This window comes from Vicugna pacos, unplaced genomic scaffold (genome assembly GCF_048564905.1).
Source record: "Vicugna pacos unplaced genomic scaffold, VicPac4 scaffold_21, whole genome shotgun sequence".
NCBI lineage: Eukaryota > Metazoa > Chordata > Mammalia > Artiodactyla > Camelidae > Vicugna > Vicugna pacos.
In genome coordinates, this window is record NW_027328742.1 from 10,864,041 (window position 1) to 10,886,698 (window position 22,658).

At 42.9% G+C, this 22,658-nt stretch overlaps 1 protein-coding gene across 2 annotated transcripts in view; it reads right to left on the minus strand.

Annotated features, from left to right (window-relative positions):
* Window positions 1-1,574: 1,574 nt before the first annotated feature.
* The window catches only part of LOC140694397 (rho GTPase-activating protein 20-like), a 29,559-nt gene continuing 8,475 nt past the window's right edge, over window positions 1,575-22,658 (minus strand). For both annotated transcript variants that reach the window (XM_072957659.1, XM_072957660.1), the window contains 6 exons: window positions 16,909-17,087; window positions 15,339-15,500; window positions 11,917-12,026; window positions 9,289-9,478; window positions 8,017-8,131; window positions 1,575-6,867 (listed from right to left, as the gene is read on the minus strand). In XM_072957659.1, the coding sequence (XP_072813760.1) occupies window positions 5,018-6,867; window positions 8,017-8,131; window positions 9,289-9,478; window positions 11,917-12,026; window positions 15,339-15,500; window positions 16,909-17,087 (2,606 nt within the window). In that variant the 3' untranslated portion in view covers window positions 1,575-5,017. The remainder of the gene's footprint in view (window positions 6,868-8,016; window positions 8,132-9,288; window positions 9,479-11,916; window positions 12,027-15,338; window positions 15,501-16,908; window positions 17,088-22,658) is intronic.

Consider the following 22,658-nt stretch of genomic DNA (forward strand, 5'->3'; position numbering starts at 1 on the left):
GACTTGAGCTGAGGGAAGTGAAAAACCTCACTCATCAAAGAGTTGTTTTGTCCACATGATACGAGACCAACCACTGGTTGAGCTAGTGTGACAGGGCGCAGAGAGCTGCCTTGACTGAAATCAGCTCCTCTGACTTTGTCCGTCGCCTGTGGCCTGTGTTGGACGCCAGGTCGGGGACAGGTAGAGCTGTAGGTCAGAGCATCCCTCAGACCCAGCCCGGCTGAGGGGAGCTCTGTTTGCGTGTCCCCCTCTTGCAGATCCAATTGCTGCTCTGTCCGCTGCCACAGCTCTGAGTGCGTGTGTGGCATCAGCAGGTGTCCCTGTTGGACGGCGCGTGGAGGGGAGAGGGCATTTTCTTACAGATATTTAGCAGATTCACAATAACATAGTAAGGTTTGGATGGGTCCTCATGTACACGCCTTGTGTCTGCTTTATTATGGAAGAAGTATTATCATGCCTATTTTAAGAAAGGGTGAAAAAAAGAGCCTGGAGTCAGAGTGAGGTTCTGAAGGTACCCACCACATAGGATACGGTGAACATTAAATGAAATAACACAATGTGAAGATTCTCTGCTTTTCAGTCATTTCATTCTTGGGAAAGATAGAATGTTTCTTTTCCTTCTGAAAATTTTAGGCAATAATATTCACCATCCCTGTGACCTGGGAAAGATGGAGTATTTCTTTAAAATACCTATTTTACTTGCTCAAAGTAAAGGGCCTGCCTCACAAGTACAGGTTTTTAGCTCATTTATTCACTCCTCACAGCAGACCAAGAGGCTGCGAGGAGTCCTAAACTGAATTCCAAGTTGCTGTAATCTAAAGATCAAACCTAGATAAAACAACTAGCATTTAAATCTCAACACCTCCCAAACCTGCATCTCACATTGTCGTGTAATATCAAACTCCAGAAAGCATATTTACTTTGCCTTAACAAATTAAAATAGGTTAGAGAAACACTTTGAACTATCTACCTATCTACGTATGTGCACCCTGGCACTGCACAATGAGCACACATGCTGTACAAATGAAGTAACAGTATATATCTAATACCATCCTGTGTAAATTTTTTTGAGGATTAGGAAACAAAATTTTTCAAATCACACCCCAGAGCCTCTGCCAATTCTATCACACATCTGACATCATGCAAAACGGAAGCTTAAGGAGTTTACTCAAAAAAAAAATGAAGGACTTATACCCATAAGTGGCTCAGAAATAAGGGAGACCCATGCTTGGTGTAGAAAACCCAGAACTCAAGAGTACTCTTCCTTTCAGCAGGAAAGTTAGCTTATGAGATATCCTCATAACCAGAATACATATTTTTTAAAAAAGTTAACATTTTACCCAACTTTATGGTTCAATTTTTTTCTTTGTATTGAAATAAACACTTTCCAAAGACTTCCTCTCAATTCATTAAAACATGACCAGGTAGGAAAAGATCAGTTAAACATTTACTACCAGAAGTCGGACTAAGATACATAATATTCTCAGTTACCTTTCAACAGACAATATATGCCACTGGTTCAAGGATACATTAGACGCTTTCAATTCAATATCACACCATGAAAAGCAGAAAAATACAATGTGAGACAATTTATTCAATCCAATGTTTTCACAGTAGATTGAGATTCTTCTTTAAAAGCAAAAAATTACTTTATTTGTTTAACATTAAGTAGAAATTAACATCAGTATATGTGTACATTGCCCAAATTTAATCAGTGACATTTCTGACAGTGGGTGGTAGGTCTTTACTGCTCAAAGCAAATCTTTTTTTTTTTTCTGGACTTAGGTAGTATATATATTTTTGAATCTCTTTGAAATGGTGCTTAAACTCACACAGAGTGAACTCCGTGAACTTTGAGAGGGCAAAAACGCAGCAGTCACAAGAAACCAGTAATACTACTTAAGTTTACATGACTTTCGAAGTACTGATGTCTTGTAGTATCTGGATCCAGACATCCTGGGATGCCTGGATGTGTCTGGAATCAACTGGACACTCTGGTCAGAATGGTTCAAATTTAGATTAGAAAATCTTATACAATCAAACCAAGTTGATTTTTTTTTTTTTTGCTACAAGAATGTAGACTATATGTGTGCATCTGATTCTAGGAGCACCGTGAGAATATACTACCTAAGAAAATGAAGACTTTGTGTCTAAAGCATGACTTGTTTGGTAAATGATAAAATTAGAAAAGTGTCTTTTTCTGGAAAGACTGACCATGGCCTATGACGAAAAGTTCAAAGTTCCAGTTCAGTATTAATTACATTTTATGAAATTCCCAATGTTAAGCAGAAATTGAGCTCATTAGCTAAAGCAATTACACAAAGGACAGTATTACTCTGGTGGGATTGTTAACTGTTGAAGAATGGTGTTTCATTTAATACATAGCATGGACTTCATACACATCCATTATCAGTGCCTTGAAAAATCAAACAACTTTAAAAGTTAGTAGTGGTTTCTGCAAGTACAAAAATACACATTTCTTATATAACATATGGTAGTAAAATTTGTCAAGATATATTATACAAACTCAAAAGAATCTTAGATAAAGCATCAGTCTGATATATTATAGGTTGACAAGAGTGTAATAAAATGACATGTAGTCTGCCTTCAAATCATACAATATAATACTTTACAGCAATATTAAGTATTCACATTAAGTATGTAAGGAGTATCTAAGGGAACACAGAGTAGAAATGGTTATTAAAGAACTCGAGTGTCTATTCTTTTCTCTGCTTCAAACTGGGCGTATGATTTTCTCCCACCAATACAAAAGAAAAACAAACAAAAAAATGGCTAGAACTATTATTTTGTTAAGTAGAGAAGCAGTTTGCTTCTGCAAAAGACACTCCAAGCCATAGAGCTTCATTCACATATTGCAGTTCTGACAGTAGTGTGCCCTCAGGGTGAGGGGAATCCCTGCTCCTCTCATATATCATATCACGTGAGAGGCATATGGACACTTAGAGGAGTCTAAATATAGGAGTGGTTGGTGATAAGGTAAAATCTACTTCACATCTGTGACTGAGATGGCCATTGTCATAAAGGAGCTCTTTGGACACAGAATTCTAAAGGTTTATTATAATGCTAAGGACAAAAAGGGCCATGTCCCCAAGAGGTAGGTAGCACCTATGGCTAATACTGAAAGGACTTCTTCTAGCTTACAGAAAAAAATTTTTTTTTATAACGAAAAAATGCAATCTTTAGGACAACAGGGGAAGCATATTTGGCATGAAAGTTTCTGGGTGGCTAAGAAAAGTGATTTGGAATAAGCAAGTTTGTGGGAGAAAGGGCCATTGGAATTTGAATTAAAGAGGTCAAATGGGTTCTAAGCAATTTCTAATAAGTAAGTGTTTAAAATGAAGGAAGGTGCACAGCCATTCCTGCTTGTCCCTTCGTACTGTCTGGCAAGGCCTAATAATCCATGGAGGTAATCCAGGAGAGGTGTAACCTTTGAGAGAGAGGGGCTGGCAGGTTGTAAAGAGTCACAGAACAGAAGAGCCACCACAGTGGTTGTCAGGCCTTCTTTCAGACAGTCCTCGACACTGGATTTTCTGACCTCCAGAAGTTTTTACATCTTTTTGTCCCAAGATGATTCATGGTGTATACCCGACTGGAATAAACCAATGGGGTACACACCACCGTGTATGCCCCACTGGAATAGACCAGGGGGTACACACCACCGTGTATACCCCACTGGAATAGACCAGTGGGGTACACACCACCGTGTATATCCCACTGGAATAGACCAGTGGGGTACACACCGTGGTGTATACCCCACTGAAATAGACCGGTGGGGTACACACCGTGGTGTATACCCCACTGGAATAGACTGGTGGGGTATACACCATGAATCATTTTGGGACAAAATGATGTAAAAACTTCTGGAGGTGAGAAAATCCAGCGTCAAGGAGTATCTGAAAGAAGGCCAGACAGCCACTGTGGTGGTTCTTCTGTTCTGTGACTCTTTACAACCTGCCAGCTCTCAAAACTGCTCTCTCAGCTGTTAAATGGCCATCAGAAAAGGGAAGATCTATCAGCAATTTTTGTTCTGGTTGATTAATCCAAGAGGCAAGGCTGCAGAAAACCTTTTCAGCAAAGAGGAGTCCTGCTTTGATCACCTGTTGGCAACAGTGACCGTGCAACAAAGGAAGGACTGTTGTTGCAGACTCTTCCTCCTCACTAAGACAGCCAATGCTGTCAGGAGGGCACCTCCTAGGAGGAAAAAGTGCATTTCTGGAGAATGTTTCTGGCTCAGGCACCTCTGGAAAGAACACTGAAATGAGCACCCATTTCCTTCTTTCTCCCCACAGCTGTGTCCGGGGGCCTCTGCAGAGCAGTGAAACGCTCATGGAAAAATGAACTGACCAACAAAAACTATGATGTCATGGTACTCATGGCTCGAATTCCTCGAGTTTCTTCCACACTAGCTGCCTTAATGGGCTGGTACCTGGAATGATTCTGTGAGGGCACATGATTGACCATGAGATGTCTCAGAACTGGCCACTTGCTTGGTTTCGGGGAAAAGTCTGACGTGATTTCCTTGATCATCTGACATGCTTTCCTTCTTAATGCTTTGATTGGTGGCATTCTTCTTGCTTACTTATTAAAAACATTTCATGGAATGTGGATGGTTTCTTTGCAGACTTCCCCCTCTGTCCATGGTTTTTATTCTTCACTTTTGATATCCTGGCCTTCTTAGTGTCATCTAAGGCATGTTTCCTCTAGAGATGATGCTTCTTTAGCCCTCTGCTGGGATCTCTTAAAATGCATGACAGGATCAATCCATGCTCTAATAAGGAAAAGCCTCCCAAGCAGTTAGGTGATAAAATCTTTTAGCCTTGACTTTTTGCCAAATAGTCTCAATAAAGAGGATTCTTTGTTTGTCCTAAGTATCAGCAGTGATAACCCCGATGCTACCTGTCTCGGTTATTCTATACACAGGGGTCATAGTAATTATTATCTTTATGTTATTAGTAGCCCGGTTTCTGTCCTTGCAAATATTAGATTCTGATTGTGGTTAAATGTCTTTGGTTACATGCGTGTCCTCAACATCAGAAACCACTGTTGGCCCTGAGTCTGGGCTGGACACGTCATCCACTGTCAAAGAGCTGGGTGAGGATCCTTCTAGAGGCAGAGTACCAGGAGAACACTGCCCATCCTTCTCTCCTTCCTCAGGTGACTTCAAGCAAAGCTCAAGTCCGTCTTCCGCCAGGCTGGATGGAGAGCTACCATCCTTCTCTGATTCCTGGCTGGGGTAAGAACTACAGGACTGGGCTGTTTGCACAGCCCCAAGCCCTTCGGCTGCCAATTGGGGAATGTCTGTCTGTCTCTCTTGCGGTGCGCTGGCTTCTGGAATGCCAGGAGCACATGGAGGTGGCTCCGTGGGTCCTTTTAGAGAACCTGTTTTATTGTTTTCTGGTCTCGGTGCCCTTGCCTTCTTTTTGAGAGACCAATTTTTCAAGCTGGCTATACCATTTCTCAACCATGTGCTGGGGTGCAGAGTTACAGAACGCATTTGTGAATGCCCTTCTAGACTGTCCTTTTTTGTATGAGCCTGGTGGCTACTGGCCTGCCCTGATGAGGGACCGGGAATTCCAGAAATGAGGCTGGAACTGCTTAAGTCAGAAGAAAGCTCTTCCTGTTTTCCTTGAGCTCGAAAAGTGCAATCTATTGGAGAGGATGTTTCAGTGGGTGTAAACACCGACTGTTCAGAAATCTGAGAAAAAGCGCTCTCTTGGGAGCTCACTGGCGAGCCAGATGGGGACGTGTCTGGGGAGGACAAGCTGGAACAGCTACTCCTCGGGCAAATGTTTAACCTTGGGGGGAAGACCTTCTCAGTGTTCTGGTTTGCGGCACCACTCTTGCCAACCTCGATCCCCATGACCAAGCTCCGACTGATAAGCTTTTGCCCCTCCATCTGCAAAGACTTGTGCCGCTTGAGATAGTCCTCCTCTTTGTGCAAGAGACTGGCGTCACAGCTTGCGTTGTGCTGCTCCTTTTTTGAATAAAGTCCCCTGAGATAGGTCAGTTTGCAGTGTCGGTCATCGGTGCTGGGCTCTGAGCAGCGCCGCTGCCTCCTTGAGCCTTTGAGGGGCTCTGCTGGGCATGGCGGGGAGTACCCAGCCGTGTCCACAGCGATGGGCTGGTTCGTGGGGCAATCGTGTGAGGACAGGTGGCTGTGAGAAATGGTCACTGGCTTGGATTTAGGAAAAAGGTTTACGTGATTTCCTTCGCTATCACACCAGCTTTTCTTCTTATCATTTTCATCAGTGGCATTTTTCTTGACATCAGTGTCTGTGACTAAACTTGTTTTAAAACCTGTCTTACCCTCTTTCTGGAGGGGTAGATTCTGACTCAGAGGGTTCTCATCTTTTTTCAGGAGAATCGCATCACAGCTGGACTTGCGTATCCTTTTCTGATAAAACGCCCTGAGAACAGAAAGCTTTGAACCCAGGTAGCCGATGCTGGGCTCCGAGCAGCGCCGCTGTTGCCTCGGGCTTTTTGGAGCATCTTCCGTAGCTGCGGACAGGTGGCTGGGGGTGCTCATGCCAGAGGGGGCACTGGCCTGGTCCTGCAGCGAGGCCTTTCTGTACACTGCCGCCACGGTCACCGGCTCAGGCTCACTGGGCTGTTCCACCTGAACGTCTTCATCTTTAGGATGGTCTAAGTCAAAGTCGCTCAGGGTTAAAACGCCTTCCGCCTCAGGCTGCTTGAGGTCATAGTCACTGAGGGTTAACATGGAGTCCATGCTTCTGCTGCCTGGACCGAGTTTCTTTACCAAGTCACTGCATGGAGCATCAACTTCTTCGTTCAGCTCATTTTCCAGGCTGTCATAGGAGGAGTCATTCAGCTGGAAGAAAGAGTTATCTGTCGAAAAAAATCAAACCATGATTAACATTTGCATTTGCCTCAAATACATGCTGCCTTAAAAAAAAAACTAAACAACTATGATGTTTAGTTTAATTCTGTTTTCATGCAGATTTTTCAGATTCCTACTCTCAAGAAAGAAAGCATCTTTCATAATCTTTCTAGTTGTTAGTGCAGAAACTAAAAGTAAATTTTGGGGGTATACTAGATTTACCTCAGTCCCTGAAGAAATAGCTTTTCTTTAAGTAAGGTTTCCTCAAAGCAATGAAGACATGTCATAATACCAGGAAATGGTAAAAAATACAAAGAAATTAATGCAGATACACTCAGGTTCTGAATAAGACTGTGTCTTTTAAATGGATTAGCTGGTGGATACACCTAATTAACTCTGTTAGTCTCAGAGAAACCATTTACCAACCTTATCAATTTCCCTTTGACAAAGTCCTTTAATATCTATTACTTTGTTTATTTTTTACAGCAATCAGACCAGTTAGATGTTATGGTTTCCCATAATTACAGGAGAAGATACTAATGTTACAGTGGCACAGAATAATTGTTCAAAGATAACCAAGAATTGGTGGTACAGGCATTCATATTTTGGAAGGCTGAATGTCTTCAAGCCCCACACACCCTGCCCCGCCCCATGAGGCTAGCTGTTTTCTCAAGTACTTTGCAGGGCGCTGGATTTCTGAGAGATGTCAGGGACCTCGGAGAGGAAGATGAGGAGCAACCAGGCCAGGCCTGCTTCTGGGTCTCCTACTCCAGTTTCAACCACAGCACTTCTGTTATATTGTAAGATATTGCAACAATATGTTGTAACAATATTGTTATATTGTAAATCTGTTAATTGTTCTATTGTATATCCTTGTAAGGTTTTATTTTGAAACAAGAAGTTAGAATTCTGCCACTAACAACTTCTTGGAGTTTGGGAACCTTGTCTTATACACTAGGTAACCTGACCACAGTGTTAACACAGCCTGACCTACGTGCAGGCCTTCTAAGGAAGGGGCGGAAGCCCGCGGCCCCTGACTCAGGTGAGAGGCCCCTTCACCCGAGCTGCTCTGGGTTGCAGGGTAATCGGTGCCCTCGCTGACCTTCACGTATGTGTCTATTTCTCACACACAAAAACAACCCCATTATTCACAATACCTGAGACATTCTCTTTCGTAGCACATGTCACTGAAACCTCTTCCAAAAGGGAAGTGATTTCTTCTCCAAATATTCTACAGCAATTTTCAATCAGAAATTGTATAAGCAGAGAAACCTGCACAAAAAAGGAACAAAAATGAAGGGTTACTTTTCACATAGCGCACCTATAAATCAGACTTCATATACGAATCCTGGTTCAAACCAAAAAAAAAAAAAGTGAAGAATCCTGAGAAAAATTCAAAGTTCATGTCTGCTTGGAAACTAAACAGAACCGTTTCCCCTAAAAAAAAACAGTAGTTTGAGTATAGAAATCCATTTTAATCAATGGCTTAAAGTTATTATTTCTGGCCTTGGTTTAATGCTAACATTTTTATACTAATGGTCCTGTCTTTAAAATTAGGGTAATTTTAAGTATTCTCTGTACTGGGCATTTGGGATGAAGAAATATACTGTCTTATTAAAATTCATGAAGCGTCGTTAGATAGACTTATAAAATATGTTTCTTATGTAAAAGGCAGGTGTCATAAGTGTGGGAGGTGGGCATCCTCTGTGGATTAACTGTGAAGGAGAGGGACGGCTGGAGAGAAAAGCGTACATTTTCCCTGACCAGCCTCTTCCTATGCATTTGCCTCCCTGAGGAGCCAGAACTGGAGATGCTTGGAGAAGAGCTCACTGGGGAGAGCTGTGCCTCCACTGAGATATACTGGAACCTTTCCATAGTCTTCTTGCCCCAATAGCTGAGGCAAAGGAGCAGGCAGAACGTTGGGAGGAAGAGGAATCAGTGCCCCATCCTTGTACTAACCATCAGGTACTGCAGGAGTGTGATTTCAAGTAAGTACTGAGTGAGTGTGGTACCATCGCCACCTCCATTGTGTTAGATGAGGAAACTGTGGAACAGTGTAACTAATTCTGCCCTAGATTGTACATCTGGCAAGTGGGGAGGGCTGAGATTTCCACCTGCGCCTGTTCAATTTCAAAGTCTTTTGTTTCTTTTCAAAAATCTTATCAACTGCTCTTCTCCCTCTATGGTTTCAGTCAATCACAGCTGTTTTGCCTCCTTAAAGGGAAAACAGAAGTAACCCAATTACTATCACTTTCTTTGCTTAAGAAATCAGCTTTCTGCAGTCTACCAGGAGAGGACAGAACAGTCGATGAACTCAGACTTATAAGAAGATGTACTTAAGGACGTGTCTTTCAGAACTAATACCCCAAACTTTAGGTTCAAAACGGGGACTCAGTGCCCCAGGGCAGAAAAATGAAAAACTTCATTACCTTATTTGTAAATTCACTTTCTATTTCGGGGCTGGAGGAAGCAGGAGGCCAAAGGATGCTTGGAGCGATGCACACTGCTAAGTTAAATGAATTCATCTGGTTCCATGAGGCATGGTTTTCAATCTTGTGCAATAACCCGAAAAGATACTTTAGCAGAACAACATTCGCTCTTGGGAGCCGGTCTAATAGCCTAAAGACAGACAAAGGTGCTCTTTAAGCAAGACATTTCGTGGAAAACTTGTAGACAGGGCAACCTTTCTTCGCTTTTCATGGGGAACCACGCGAAGCGGAAACACAGTTCAGGTATGCGGGAGTGTCAGCTCATATGGTACGTGCAGAGCGAGGACTGTCTTACAGAGGGGAGAGAGTAAGACTCAGGGGGGTTATTCATTTATTTTGTATATTCTGTCTCTGGGTGAGAACCTTTATACATACATATATATATTTTCATGGTTGTTGCTTTTTTCCAACAAGAACCTGTAACTGAGACAGGAGGGAAGGGGGCAGGACACAGCCATTAAAGGAATGACACAGCAGTTAGCAACAAGGTGGAGGAAAAGTCAGCTCCTGATGGACCTTGAGGACCAGGATGGATGGAGAGCTGACCTCCAGTGGACCCTGAGCTCCCTCACACACACTGTAATGTACTAGCACCACAAATGGCACACCCACACGTGCCATGACAGCTCTGAGGCTGACCATGGAAGTCAAGGAGAGGGTAGTGGCCCAATTCCTGGGGATCCCCACCCCTTCCTCAAAGCAGTTGGAGTAATCCTCTCACTTGTTAACGTATAAAAACTCGCAACACCGCGCCTCGTGGACTCTCTTGCTCCCTCACCTTCCCAGATGCCCGGCACTCTGTCTATGGACTGTGTGTCTACTTCTCCTTTAAACTAAACACCCAACCCTGCTCCCCTCTACCCTTCTCCTGCGTTCTGAGATGGTCTGCGCTCTGTCTACAGAGTGTACATCTCTCTAAACAAATCTACTTTTACTCAACTAGGGCTCGCTCTTGAATTCTTTCCCGCGTGAAGCCAACGACCCTCACTTGGCGGGGCGCATCCCAGGGACTCAAGTGAGACCTGGGACACAGCCCTCCTCTCGTGCCCCGTTTTCCTGTATCACAGCCTGGGGAAGAACATCAGGTCATCTGGCTCTTGTTGCATAAATACCAGAGAGGCGCTTCTTCAGCACCACAGACTGACAAAGAGTATGGTTTTCTAGGGACAAATTATGACAGATTGCAATGGGCCAAAAGATTACTGAATGTTTTCATTGGACAGTGAGGCCTTGTCTAGTGTGCTCTTTTGGGGTGTCAGATTCTGAGGGGGCCCTGAGCCTTTGAGTTATTTTACACCTCTGTAAACTATAGAATATTGACAGCAACACACATAAGACTTGTCCATAGACCTGAAAATTCTCTCTGGTGAAGAGTCACGTGATTTACTTGCACTGCCTCATGCCCCAGCAGAAAAAGCCAGTTTTGTTTTTTATGTCTATTTATAAGTTCATTTCAGCATTTCTGATTCAACTATTACAACTTGTGGTAGTTAACTGTCTTCTCTGAACCGGCGGCAGTAACGTCTTAGTAGTTCTCTTTATTAATCCATGTTTTAAATAAAATTTCTTTCATGTGTATATGTTTATATGAGAGCCATAATTCTGGCCTTTTAAAAATCATCCTTTAACAGCTTCTACGATATAAAATTTTAGACAATGAGCAACAACATACAGAATCTCAAGTTCCCTGTACCTGAACGGTTCCCACCAAGCTGTCACGAAAGCAGAGACAGCATTTTGTGCATGGCTCTGAGTCTGGTGCCTTCAACACTTACACCATCAGTAGCTGCGTGTAGATAATGATTTACATTTGAAAGTTGCTCAAGATAACACTGCACTGAACAAGCGTTTGCAAATAAATGATACTGGGATTCTTGGGTTTCACAGAAATGCAAGTATTGCTTTTTGTTAATGGACACTTTTTTCCTATTCTCTTATGATGCGGGAAATACTCAGGAATGGGGGTGCTGGGTTCTGCCGGCAACTTCCCTTTCCATGAGGACAGACAATGCATTCTCTGTGATCAGGCTAAGGCTCTGCAACTCCCTTTTCCCTTGACACTTTTCAATGAGTTGACTGTCTCTCTGGAGTGTCCTCACATCCCCTTCTCCACATACCCCTGTCATGGCACTGACTGTACCGCACTGGAATTCTGGGTTTTATCTGTCTATTTCTACTAGACTGTGAGCTCCTTGAGAGGAAGGAATTTTCTCTGTATGAATTTGGCTGCTAAATGAAGTGTGTAAGGAATCGTCTGGTTAATTAAATACTTACCAAAATTAAGGTCATAAATTGTAGATTGGGTCTACAGTATTTGCTATTAGTCTAATGGGTTTCAGTGCCTATCAGATTAGAATATACAGAAGGTGTACAATGGTCGAGTATTCCATATTAATAAGATTAGGAAAAAACCCAGTAATAACAATGACAGTTGCTAGCATAAATCTATTTTTAAACTAGCCCCTATGGATATGACTTTGATAGTTATTATTACATTAACAGACAAGCTTGTAAAATATAAGTTTTTTAAAAAGTATTTTTGAGAAATGACCAAATTGGAATAACTACCTTTGAACTGCATTTATTTTTTCCTCATCATTTTCTTCGTCCATTACACAGACCCAATGATCATAGAGATCTGATGAAAAGATGCTTCCCGGAATACATCGTAGAAAATCCTTACATAGAGGGAAAAAAATTTTAAATTGTTATTCTAATAATTTGTATTGGAGAAATTAGAAAGAAGACACTTTATTGGAAAGTTCAGTCCTCCCTTCTTTGGAACACACAGAGCTCTGCGCCAGCCCTCCAATGATGTGCACACACAGAAAAATATGCTTTGGTTTTTTTTCTAACAAAAAACCAGAGGGAAATTGGGGTCTGGACTACAGTGGGAAAGATAAAGGACAACCTGTTTGGGCTGAAACCTCCTGTTTGTATACATCTTAGCAAACTAGTATAACATGGCAGGGTCTGGCAAACCATCCTAATCTTGTTTTTTTTTCTCTGTCTCTCAAATCACTGGTTAAAAGGAATGCACGAAGGTATCTGTGAGATTCATAATGTGGTAGTCAGTCATCCAGTCATTCTACACATATTTACTCATCTGTGCCAGGCACTGTTTCAGGTGCCGGGAACAGGGTAGTAAATAAAACAAAGTCCCTGGTAATTTAGAACTTTAGATTCCAGCAGCATTGGTGACTAATTCCATCCAGAGGTGTCTGCAGTTTCCCCCTGTATTCTTCATAGGAGGGGAGAAGGCATTCCAGGCTATGGCTGGCTCTGGGAGCCTGGGGCAGCACTCTCATCCCTAATGTATATTAAATAACATGTCCCTGGTACATTATCCTTCTCGGCCTTCGAGACTCCTCCTTAGAGCACTTGTGGGGCCAGGTGTGGGTGAAACCAGACTATGACACAAGTAGGATCTGACCAAGGGAGGTTGTTGTTTGACATTTGTTTATAAAAAAGCTTAAAAGTAGACACACTTTGGTCCTGGTCCTATGTTCCTTTCCTTTCTAGGCCAACACCCTCTGTTGCTTTTGGCACGGTCCTAACAAGCCAAGCTTGCGAAGTCTGATCTCCACCTTAGGAAACTTCAGGCAGAGAAAACCCAATTCCATGTCTAAGTGCTGGACCCATGGCTGACCACCCTCTTGCAAGTTCCTGCTTGCAACACAGAGACAGGTGTGCAATGGAGTAATTTTAATTCTTGCTGGAAAATCAAATAGCAGCCTTACATACGTGCCTTACCAAAGGTGACACACAACTTGTGACAGACAACATGTCGTGTTTCTGTGACTAACATGGAAGCCTTGAGCCTCGGTGCTGCAGTCAGCTGATTAGGTGAGCATGTCTCCCACGAGCCTACGAGCTCCTTCAGGGCAGGATCAGACCAGACCCTTGCCTTTCACTTCATATACTCAATGCCAAGCATAGTCGCAGACGTAGCAGGGGTCATTACTGAAATGTTGCTGTATGTCCTATAGCCAAATATTAGTGAGGGACAAGGGAAGGCCAGCTAACTATAGCTGAGGCTCTCAAATAATTTAAAAGCCTCTTCGTGGTCATGTTACCTATTATAAGACAATGTTTTGGAGTGGTTATTAAGCAGGAAAGTGACTGATTTAAAGTCTGTCTCTGTTCTATTGTATTTTCCAGGAGAGATGTACCTGGATACTCGTGATTCAGATGCATCATCACAAAAGTTACCTTTTTTTGGGGGGAAAGCTATCAAATTTTCATAATTCCTAACTAATATTAGTGCTGGACCTACTTGACAAGTCAGATTCAGAAGAGCCGAAATCAGTTATTTCAAAGTGGGGCAGTGACAATAGCTCTCTTTTTAAACTTCAGTGGAAAACATACTTATGATCTGTCTTGAAGAAAAACATCATTAAATCTTAAAACCTACACTTGAAAGATAATTCGTAACATCGCAATGGACTCTCCACAGCTGGAATAACAAGTTATGAAATAACAACCATCACAGCTGAGAAGGATGTGAAAGCTGGTTCTGAATTAGAATCGCCAGTGCCCAGCGCTTGACTCAAAGTCTCCTCCCCTCCAAAGGCAGGGCCCTGGCCATCAGCAGAGCTCCCAGATTAATCTGAGATGAGATTCTTACAGGATTAAAAAGCGAACTTTTCCTCAAAGGTCTGATGGATCAGAGTTACGCTTTCTCAAGCAATTTTATTCCAATTATAGTTCAGAGTGAAGCTTATATTTAAGCAAAACCAGCCTAAGGGAAAAATTCAGGGAAAACTTAAGTACCACTCCCAAATAGTCTCAAGAACAAGAAACAAAACAAAACTAAAGCTCAATAACTTTTGGCAAAAAGCATTTCCTTTCCTGCCACCACTTGGGAAAAAATTGAGAGTAAAGCACACTTCCATGATCACAAAGCTTTATTTAATTAGTTGGAACCCATCTAACCAGACTTTCCAATCATTTGGATTATTTTTGCCCTTTGCTTATTCTTGTACAACTACTTTCTCTGCAATGTGAAATGCAGCTTAACTCTTTTACACCCAAAATTCTTTGTTAACAGCCTCAGCAATTTAGTTCAAAATTTTGAGGAGTGTGGTGCTGTGAAGAATAGCAAAATTAGGAAAATCTTCTAAAACATAGCCTTTAACTTCTTAAATTAAGAGATGGGAGAAAGCCTAATCATATGGTTAAAAAAAAAGCAAAGAAAAATCCACCATGCATACACGTCCCTGACATGGGTCTTGCTCAGCTAGCGCACCACACATATCTCTACTGAGCTCCACGACTGAAAGGCAAGTGCAAACCCTGTGTAAAATAGACAAGATGCTCCCCGCTTCCGCCCTCCAGCTCTTCTGAGTGACACTTCATTGTCAAAGTCTGTGGCAGGGATTGTTTTAAGAGCAGACATGGCCCTTTTACCAAGAGACATCTGACTGTTCCTAAATTCATAGAGTACGGTTCTGTGAGCAACTGACTGGGAGCAGGGACACGTAAGAGCCTTCTTCACCACGTTTTCCGGAATTTGGGTTTTATGCTCCAGGCCCTGGGATGCAGGCTGGGGCCCTGTCCCTACCCCTGGCACGGGTGCACACCAAGCCTGCTGAGAGACGGCAGCCTGACGCTGGTCTGCAGAAGCCATTGCTGTGGTCAAGAGCGCTGCTGAAAGCTCATTTTGACTTTAGCTTTTGCAAAGACGTGAGACATTTTCAAGAATGGGGGGAGGAAAACATTTTAGAAGAAGTCTAACTCAACTATGGATGTGAGTTAAGTGACCATGGGGCTGGGTTCCAGGTTTTTTTTCCCCCATAAGTAAACCTATTTGCCATAGACATCTTTGCCACAAGAATTTCTGCTACAAGTACTTTTATCACATAGCTAATTGGCTGTGAAACTCTAACTATGACGCTTCTTCACAGACGGGGATAGCGTTATAATGAGGGAGACCAGCTGTCTTCCCCCAGAGCTCCACTGTGGGGGGACGAAGGGCATGTGTTCCCCACCTTTAAGACAGAGGCTACCACGAAAGCCGATTCACAGTCTAGCTGTACTTCAACTCCGGAATTCAGTTTCTCTCTCAGCTCTCTGCAGGATTTCATGTTGGCCGACTGTCTGAAGATCCCTTTTGTGAGGGGTCCTTTCTGATTAAGGAAGAAAAGCATATCCTATGGGGAAACAAAGGAAACAAAAATCAAAATGGCACTTGACGGAGAAGGAGCCAGAGAACACATCGCTGCCCTCCCCGGCTGCCAGGGGCCGGGGCGGCCCTGCGGGAGGCACTGAAGGGCTGGGGCTGGACAGGCTGCCAGAGGATTAAAGTCACCTTGTGTGTGTGTGTGTGTGTGTGTGTGTGTGTGTGTGTCTAAATCTATTTTCTCCCATTTGTTCTTGCTACATTTCAATACTTGCTTTCATGCGACTGTCCTTTTTCAGCGATCCAATAGTCACTTCAAGGTACCTGTTACCTCACGTCCCTCCTGTCTCACTATTCTTTGCCCACTGTTCTCTAACACGAAATCTTGTCCCCAGACATGGAAATGTTCTTGCCTAACTCATCCTCCACTTGCTTGTCTTTCTTTTCTTGTGACTTTACATTTCATCCTACTTTACACTTCATCCTACTTCCTATATTGACTTCTTTTAAAATCTGGCTCCAAAATCATCACCTCTGGGAAGCCTTCTCTGTCCCATTCCATTCCAATCAGTGTTTCATTTTGCTTCCTTTCCAGCTGCGCATCCTATGCTTGCAGAGGAGGAACAAGTGGGTGTCGGAGACATGCAACCCACAGGACCTTAGACCTAGTTACAGCTCAGGCTTGCTGTGTGTGACTTTCAGTAAGCTTGAGGGTTTTTTTGGGGGGGAGTGGGGCTTTAATTTGTAAAGTAGGAATGATGGAGATGGTGATGGTGATGATGATGATGGTGACAACTACCCTCTAAATCTGTTGTGAAAGACAAGCGATAAAGTGACTAGACTAGCGTCTGGTACTCACAGACACACAGCAGAGCATGAAGTGCCAGGCATCCGGGACGGTGCCTGAAGGGTACTGGACACTCAAAAAATGCTGCTTGACAGAGTTCATTTACTACCTTCACTGAAGACCATACACACTCAGTGGCTTTCACCTGATCTGTTGTACATACAAAAGGTAACTAAATGCCAGAGGATGTATCTTCATGCCTAAACACTTAGAATACTAATAAAAAGTATGAGGTTTAGTCCTTGCTGCTAAGGTGACTAAAAGAGTCATGTTCTGAACAACACAGGGTTCAAGAAAGGATGTGAGAGGAACGTGTGGGATAAAGTGCATTCTCCGTCCACAGAGCAGACAGACTCTAGTTTATCAGAGCAGGTTCATGCTGCTCCTTCCTGCGCCAGCAGACAAGACCATCTCTCCCCATGACGTCTGCCTTATGATGCTGCAATAGTTTCGTCAAGATTTGTATTCTTTGAAGTAATAGTAAAGGTTCTCAGCCAAAGCCATGAGTGTCCACAATTTTTCCATTTGGGGTAGATTTTCCCTCCGGAGCTCTCCTTTCCTGTTAAGTGTTACAGACCAAAACGAGACTTACCAAGATAGGTTTGGGTAGATTGTCATTCTCACAGATATCTGGCAAAGACACTCCAAAGAGCTGTCCCGGCATCAGAGACGTTGGTGACACGGGCTGGTTGTCCAGGTGGGTGCTCGAGCCTCGCCAGAAGGCCCAGTTAATGATAGATCTTCTTCTTTTAAATGTCTTCTGACCTGAATCTAAGGAAGAAGTGAGATTATTAGCAAAACTAATTTAATTCACTTAATCTTATTTCTATAGTTTCCATTGTATAGTATGCACAGCACCACGGCTCAGTATTTTATAAGGTAAGGAAACATTAAACGCTTGGGTTATTCTCCCCCCCCCCCATTTTGGGGACGTCACTGATGTATGTGCTTGAATTCTGGTACCAAATTTTCAAAGGTGAAAGGGCTCCCCGTTTACTGAACTTAAAGCACAAAGCATTTCATACCAACACACAGGCCATTTTAAAGGGGAGACTAAGTGAACAAAAAAGCTGAAGATCAAATTAGACCACAATTCAGTAATGAGAAAAAGAAAGGAAGAAGGAGGAGGAAAAGGAGAGAGAAAGAGAGGGGAAAGGGGAGAAGGAAGAGGAGGAGGAGGAAGAAAAGGGGAGGGAGGAGACCTGGGGGAAGGGGAGGAGGCGTCGCTATGAAGGTGCTCTCTGAGAACAAGAGGGCTCTGCTACCTGATGCCCCACTCTGCTGTGGAGCACAGAGGCAGGAAGCTAATGCTCTGTGCCCCCCCCCCTTTCTCTCCAACTGCAGACTTTTCATGTATCTTTTTGGTTCCTGACTTTAAAAAGTATGTTTAAGGCAGCATGGATGGATGAAAACATGAGTGAGACTCACCCTTGCCACGGTAAAGTTTATAATCTTACAGGGGGACAAGACTGGTGATGGGTGGGTGGGGGAGAGCAAGTATATTAATAAATAAGACATCCTGAGGGAGGAACAAGGCACCAGAGGCGTTCAGAAGAACCATGAAGCACATCTGCCTCCCCGTCAGGAGAGAGGGAGTGGTCCTGCAGGCACCTGCATTGGATGTGAATTTGGAATCAACACGATTTCAACAGGTAGTGGATCCAGCATCATCCCTCATGTCTAGTGAGTAATCAATAAATCATTCTCGAACAGTAATTGAACTGAGCAGACATTTAGGTGAAACAAGACAGCAGGAACAAAACAGGCAGGAGAAAGGTCAGCAGTGAATCATGGTTTTGTGAGATCATAGTTCTAAAACAGTTCTGATGTCATCTGCATCTAATTTTAAGACAAAAATGGATGGATCTGCACAGGATCTGATACCTAAAAAGACAGCTCTTTAGGGTCCTTTTTGACCTTTCTGCCACCTACACCCCCTGGCCTAAACAAATACACACAGGTAACAGCTATAAACTCCAGGCAACACTTAAAGATATAAGAGCCGACCTGAAGACACTAAAGAGTGACCAAAGGAAGGCACAGAGTGGAGGTAACAGTTTGACACCTGGGAGGAAGGGAATGGCATGGCACTGGGTGAGTTTCCCACTTTTACAGCTTCTTCCATGAGCGTAGGACCCCGGGTTGGCAGGGGTGACTAAAACTTGGAGAGAAACCTATCCTCTTGCTGGTTTGAAAAAACTATAGAGAATGGAGATGGAGGTGACCACAGCAGCTGGAGGGTGAAGGGGGAACCCCAGGAAGGAGCAGACAGACTAGTGGGAGCCCCAACCCAAATAATGGGCATGAATTCTGCCCAAACCTCTGGCTGACCCCCGAAGCCTGCGTTGCGTGGGGCAGATACGAAACAGCTCTTGAGGCGAACGGGCCCACAGGTGGTGCCCACATAGATTCTGACTACATTTTTCACCAGGGACAGTGCATGAAACTGGTCATCACACTGTGGCTTTGAGGCCCTGACCCCCAGCCATGCTGCCAGAGATGGTGCATTACCCCCCAGCTCTCTCTGACCACGGGGCACGAAGGGGACAATCTCGGGGGGTGGGGCACCGAGGAGAACATTCGGGGGTTGGGGGACACGAAGGACACTATTCCGGGTGGTGGGGACACCGAAGGAGATGATTCCAGGGGGTGGGAGGGGACAGTCGGCAGTGCCCAGTGCTCATTTCAAGCAAGTGTTTCATACTGTTTATTTCCTCAGCATACCCAACATAAACCAAATACTAAAAAAGCCACGTCGTGGGAAGATAATCAAATAGGAAACATTTTACTGAACAGCAGCTAGACCATCATCCACCCCTGGCTTCCTCAGGATACAAGAAGTGCATCATAAATGCTGATACACCCAGGTGTAATGTTCTTTGCTTCAGGAGTCAGGAGCCCAGCTAGACTCCTGCTTCAGATATTTATTTGTGCAAGTTACTTATCCTGCTTCTTCACTTTAACATGAGAACACCACCTACAGCTAACAGCCTCACCGAGAGAATTAAGTAGGATAATGTTTGAAAAGTGTTACTTTGCCCAGGGCATAGGTCCACAGCAGCCTTGAACAGAGCTGCCAAGACACCAATCTCCTCCCCAGAAAGAGGACCTCCTCCCCACATCCATTCTCCACTTGTTTAACAGCCTTCTGGAAGTGTGTGGACAGGAAGAAATACCAGAATCTGCTTAACTAAAGCACTTTCTTCCTGTCCTGACATTCCCAACTTGCACCATCTTAAAGAACAGGAAAGAAAGCTGAACCCATTCTTAAATCCAGGAGGGGGTTCCTGTGTGCCAGCAATGCCAATCTGTGCAAATGTTTGTTGGGTATGTATGTTTACATATGATGAGTAGTTCTACTTAGTCTAGTTTCCTCACATTTAATCTGGTTTCATTATTTCTAAAACTATCAGAATTATTTGCTTTTTTTTTTAGCTTTCATACACTTCTTAGAAAGAATGCTCTATCATAAAGTTATATACCCAGCTATCCTACGAGTGCAGAGGATAAAGCAGAAATTGAGTCCTGAACTTTATTATAAATACTTTCAGCTGCAGCCATGTCTTTTACTATGTACAACATTCAATTTTAAAGCTCATGTTCCCTCTGGGACTGAGAGAAAAAAAAATCTCATTAAAGTTTACATTCTTGCAGAGCTTTAATACACAGCTCTTACTTTCCAAATGTCAAAGACTGATGAAAAGACATGCAATTGCTATAAAAACTGTAAGGGAGATGTAAATGCAGGGCTGGTGGAGTTCAGGAAGGCTTAGCATCCCAGACAGCCCCAACAAGGTCCAAGCCGGTGTTTCTCCATGCTTCAATTAGGGAGCTGAATATTAAAAAGTATAATTCTCAGAAGTCTGTCCTCATAGATTATTAAAGAATAATGACAACAAAAAACCCTTTAATAAGATTTTAGCAAGATGGTGACATAGGAAGATCCTGATCTCACCTCCTCCCACGCACACACCATATCTACAGCTACCTATGCAACAGTTTTCTCTGGAAAAAAACCTAAAGATTGACAGAGAGACTGTCAAGTTGGGCAAATGAGAGGGAAGTGGCTACAAAAGGCTGAGACAATCTCACCGTAAAACCCATCCCTGGTGCAACAACCTACAGTTGGGAGGGAACTTAAAATCTCCTCAAAACCCAGACCTTCCCCAGAAGGAGTGAAAAGTTTGTACCCCACATAGGTCACCCCAACTTCTAAGGTCTGGCACCTGTGAGACAAACTCCTAAAACATCTCGCTTTGAAGGCCAACAGAGCTCACGCCCAGGAGATCTGTGGTCCATGGTGGACTGGGGAACAGTTCTTAAAGCACTTGTGTGCACACTACCCACCCCAGGGCTCAGGGCAGAGGCAGTTCTTTCCAAATCACTGACTTCATGTTAAAGAGACTCATTTCCTAATTTTAAGGCACTGGTCTGAGGGGCAGGGCCGCTGGGATACCCCCCAGAATATAAAATGGGAAAAGGACAGTCTCTTCAAAAGTGATGTGGGTTCATTTCTGGGCTCTCTATTCTGTTCCACTGATCCAGATGTCTGTTCTTGTACCAATACCATGCTGTTTTGATTACTGTAGCTCTGGAGTATTGTCTGAAGTCTGGGAGGGTTATTCCTCCCGCCTCCTTCTTTTTCTTCAGTAATGCTTTGACAATTCAAGGTCTTTTGGGATTCCATATAAATTTTATTATGATTTGTTCTAGTGGAAAAATTGGAGAGCAGTAAGTGAAAAGTGAAGCTGGACCACACCATACAAAAAAATTAATTCAAAATGGATCAGACGTGAATATAAGACCTGAAATCATAAAACTCCTAGAAGGAAACATGGGGGTAAATTACTTGACACTGGTCTGAGCAATGATTTTTTTTTTGCATTTGGCACCAAAAATGAAAAGCAAAGAAAGGAAAAATGCAGGAGTACATCAAACTAAAAAGCTTCTGCACAGCAAAGAAACCCATCAACAAAATGAAAAATCAACCTACTTCAATAAGTTGATGGGAAAAACTATTTGCAAATCACATATCTGATAAGGGGTTGACGTCTAAAATATATAAAGAACTCATATAACTCAACAGCAAAAAAATGAACAACCCAATTAAACATAGGCAGAGGATTTGAAGAGACTTTTTCCAAGAAACATATAAAGATGGCAACCAGGCACATGAAAAGATGCTCAACATCACTAATTCTCAGGGAAATGCAAATCAAAACCACAATGAGATAGAAACTCACACCTGTTAGAATGGCTATTATCAGCAGGACACAAATGACAAGTGTTGGTGAGGATGTGGAGAAAGGGGACCCTCACGCACTGTTGGTGGGAATGCAACTTGGGGCAGCCACTATGGGAAACAGCATGGGGGTTTCTCCAAAAAGTAAATATAGTACAACCATGTGACACAGCAATTCCACTGCTGGGTATTTATCTAAAGAAAACAAAAACACTACTTTGACATTTAATGACATTTAGTGATGAAGTAATGTCAAGCTACTTTCACACTTTTCTCGCCGTCTAAAGTCAAAACAAGAAGCAAGATCTCCATTCCCATAAAAAAAAACTGCAGCAGTGATATTTTCTGAGCTCAAACTACATGTCTAGCAGTATTTACCTGCCTCAAGGTAAGTGCAAAGGATATTTCTACATTTGAAAATCCTGTAACTGTGCAATTGACCTGTGCAAAGGGGAATTTCATGTTTCAAAAGTCTTTCACTTCTACCTAACTTTCAAGTGGAAGTGATTAATATGCAATGAAACGACATGCCAAAAGGCAAATATCAAAAGAAGAATCTAACAAAGTTCTACAAATATCTCTGAAGAGAGAAACATGCTCAATTAAAATTGTACATTTGTAGCATTGGTATCTCAGTATTTGGAAGTACCTACTTGTGTGAAAAGGTATTTTCAAAGATGATGAAATACGTAAAACCTAATTACGTATCAGAACACTTTCCAATCAATGGTGACAATTGGAATACTAACTTTGCACTTCAATTAAGCGAAATGTTATTCCCAACAATCCAATTCCTCTCATTAGTAGATCTGTACCACACAAAATTGTACTCTATTACTATGTATCGAATGTCATCAATAAAAAAATTTGTTAAAATTTGCTTTTCCTCTCGTCATTTAAGTACCTGTGTAATACCGTCAATTCTGTCTCTTGATCTGCAAATTTTACTATCTGGCCCTTTACAGAAAAAGTCTATTGAGCCCTGCTCTAAGTCAGTGGTTTCCAAAGCAGTTGTTCATCAAAATCTTGGGCATTAAAAAAAATACAAAACTGGTTCACTTGTTAAAGTTTTAGTTTCACAGGTAGGTTGCCACCATGGG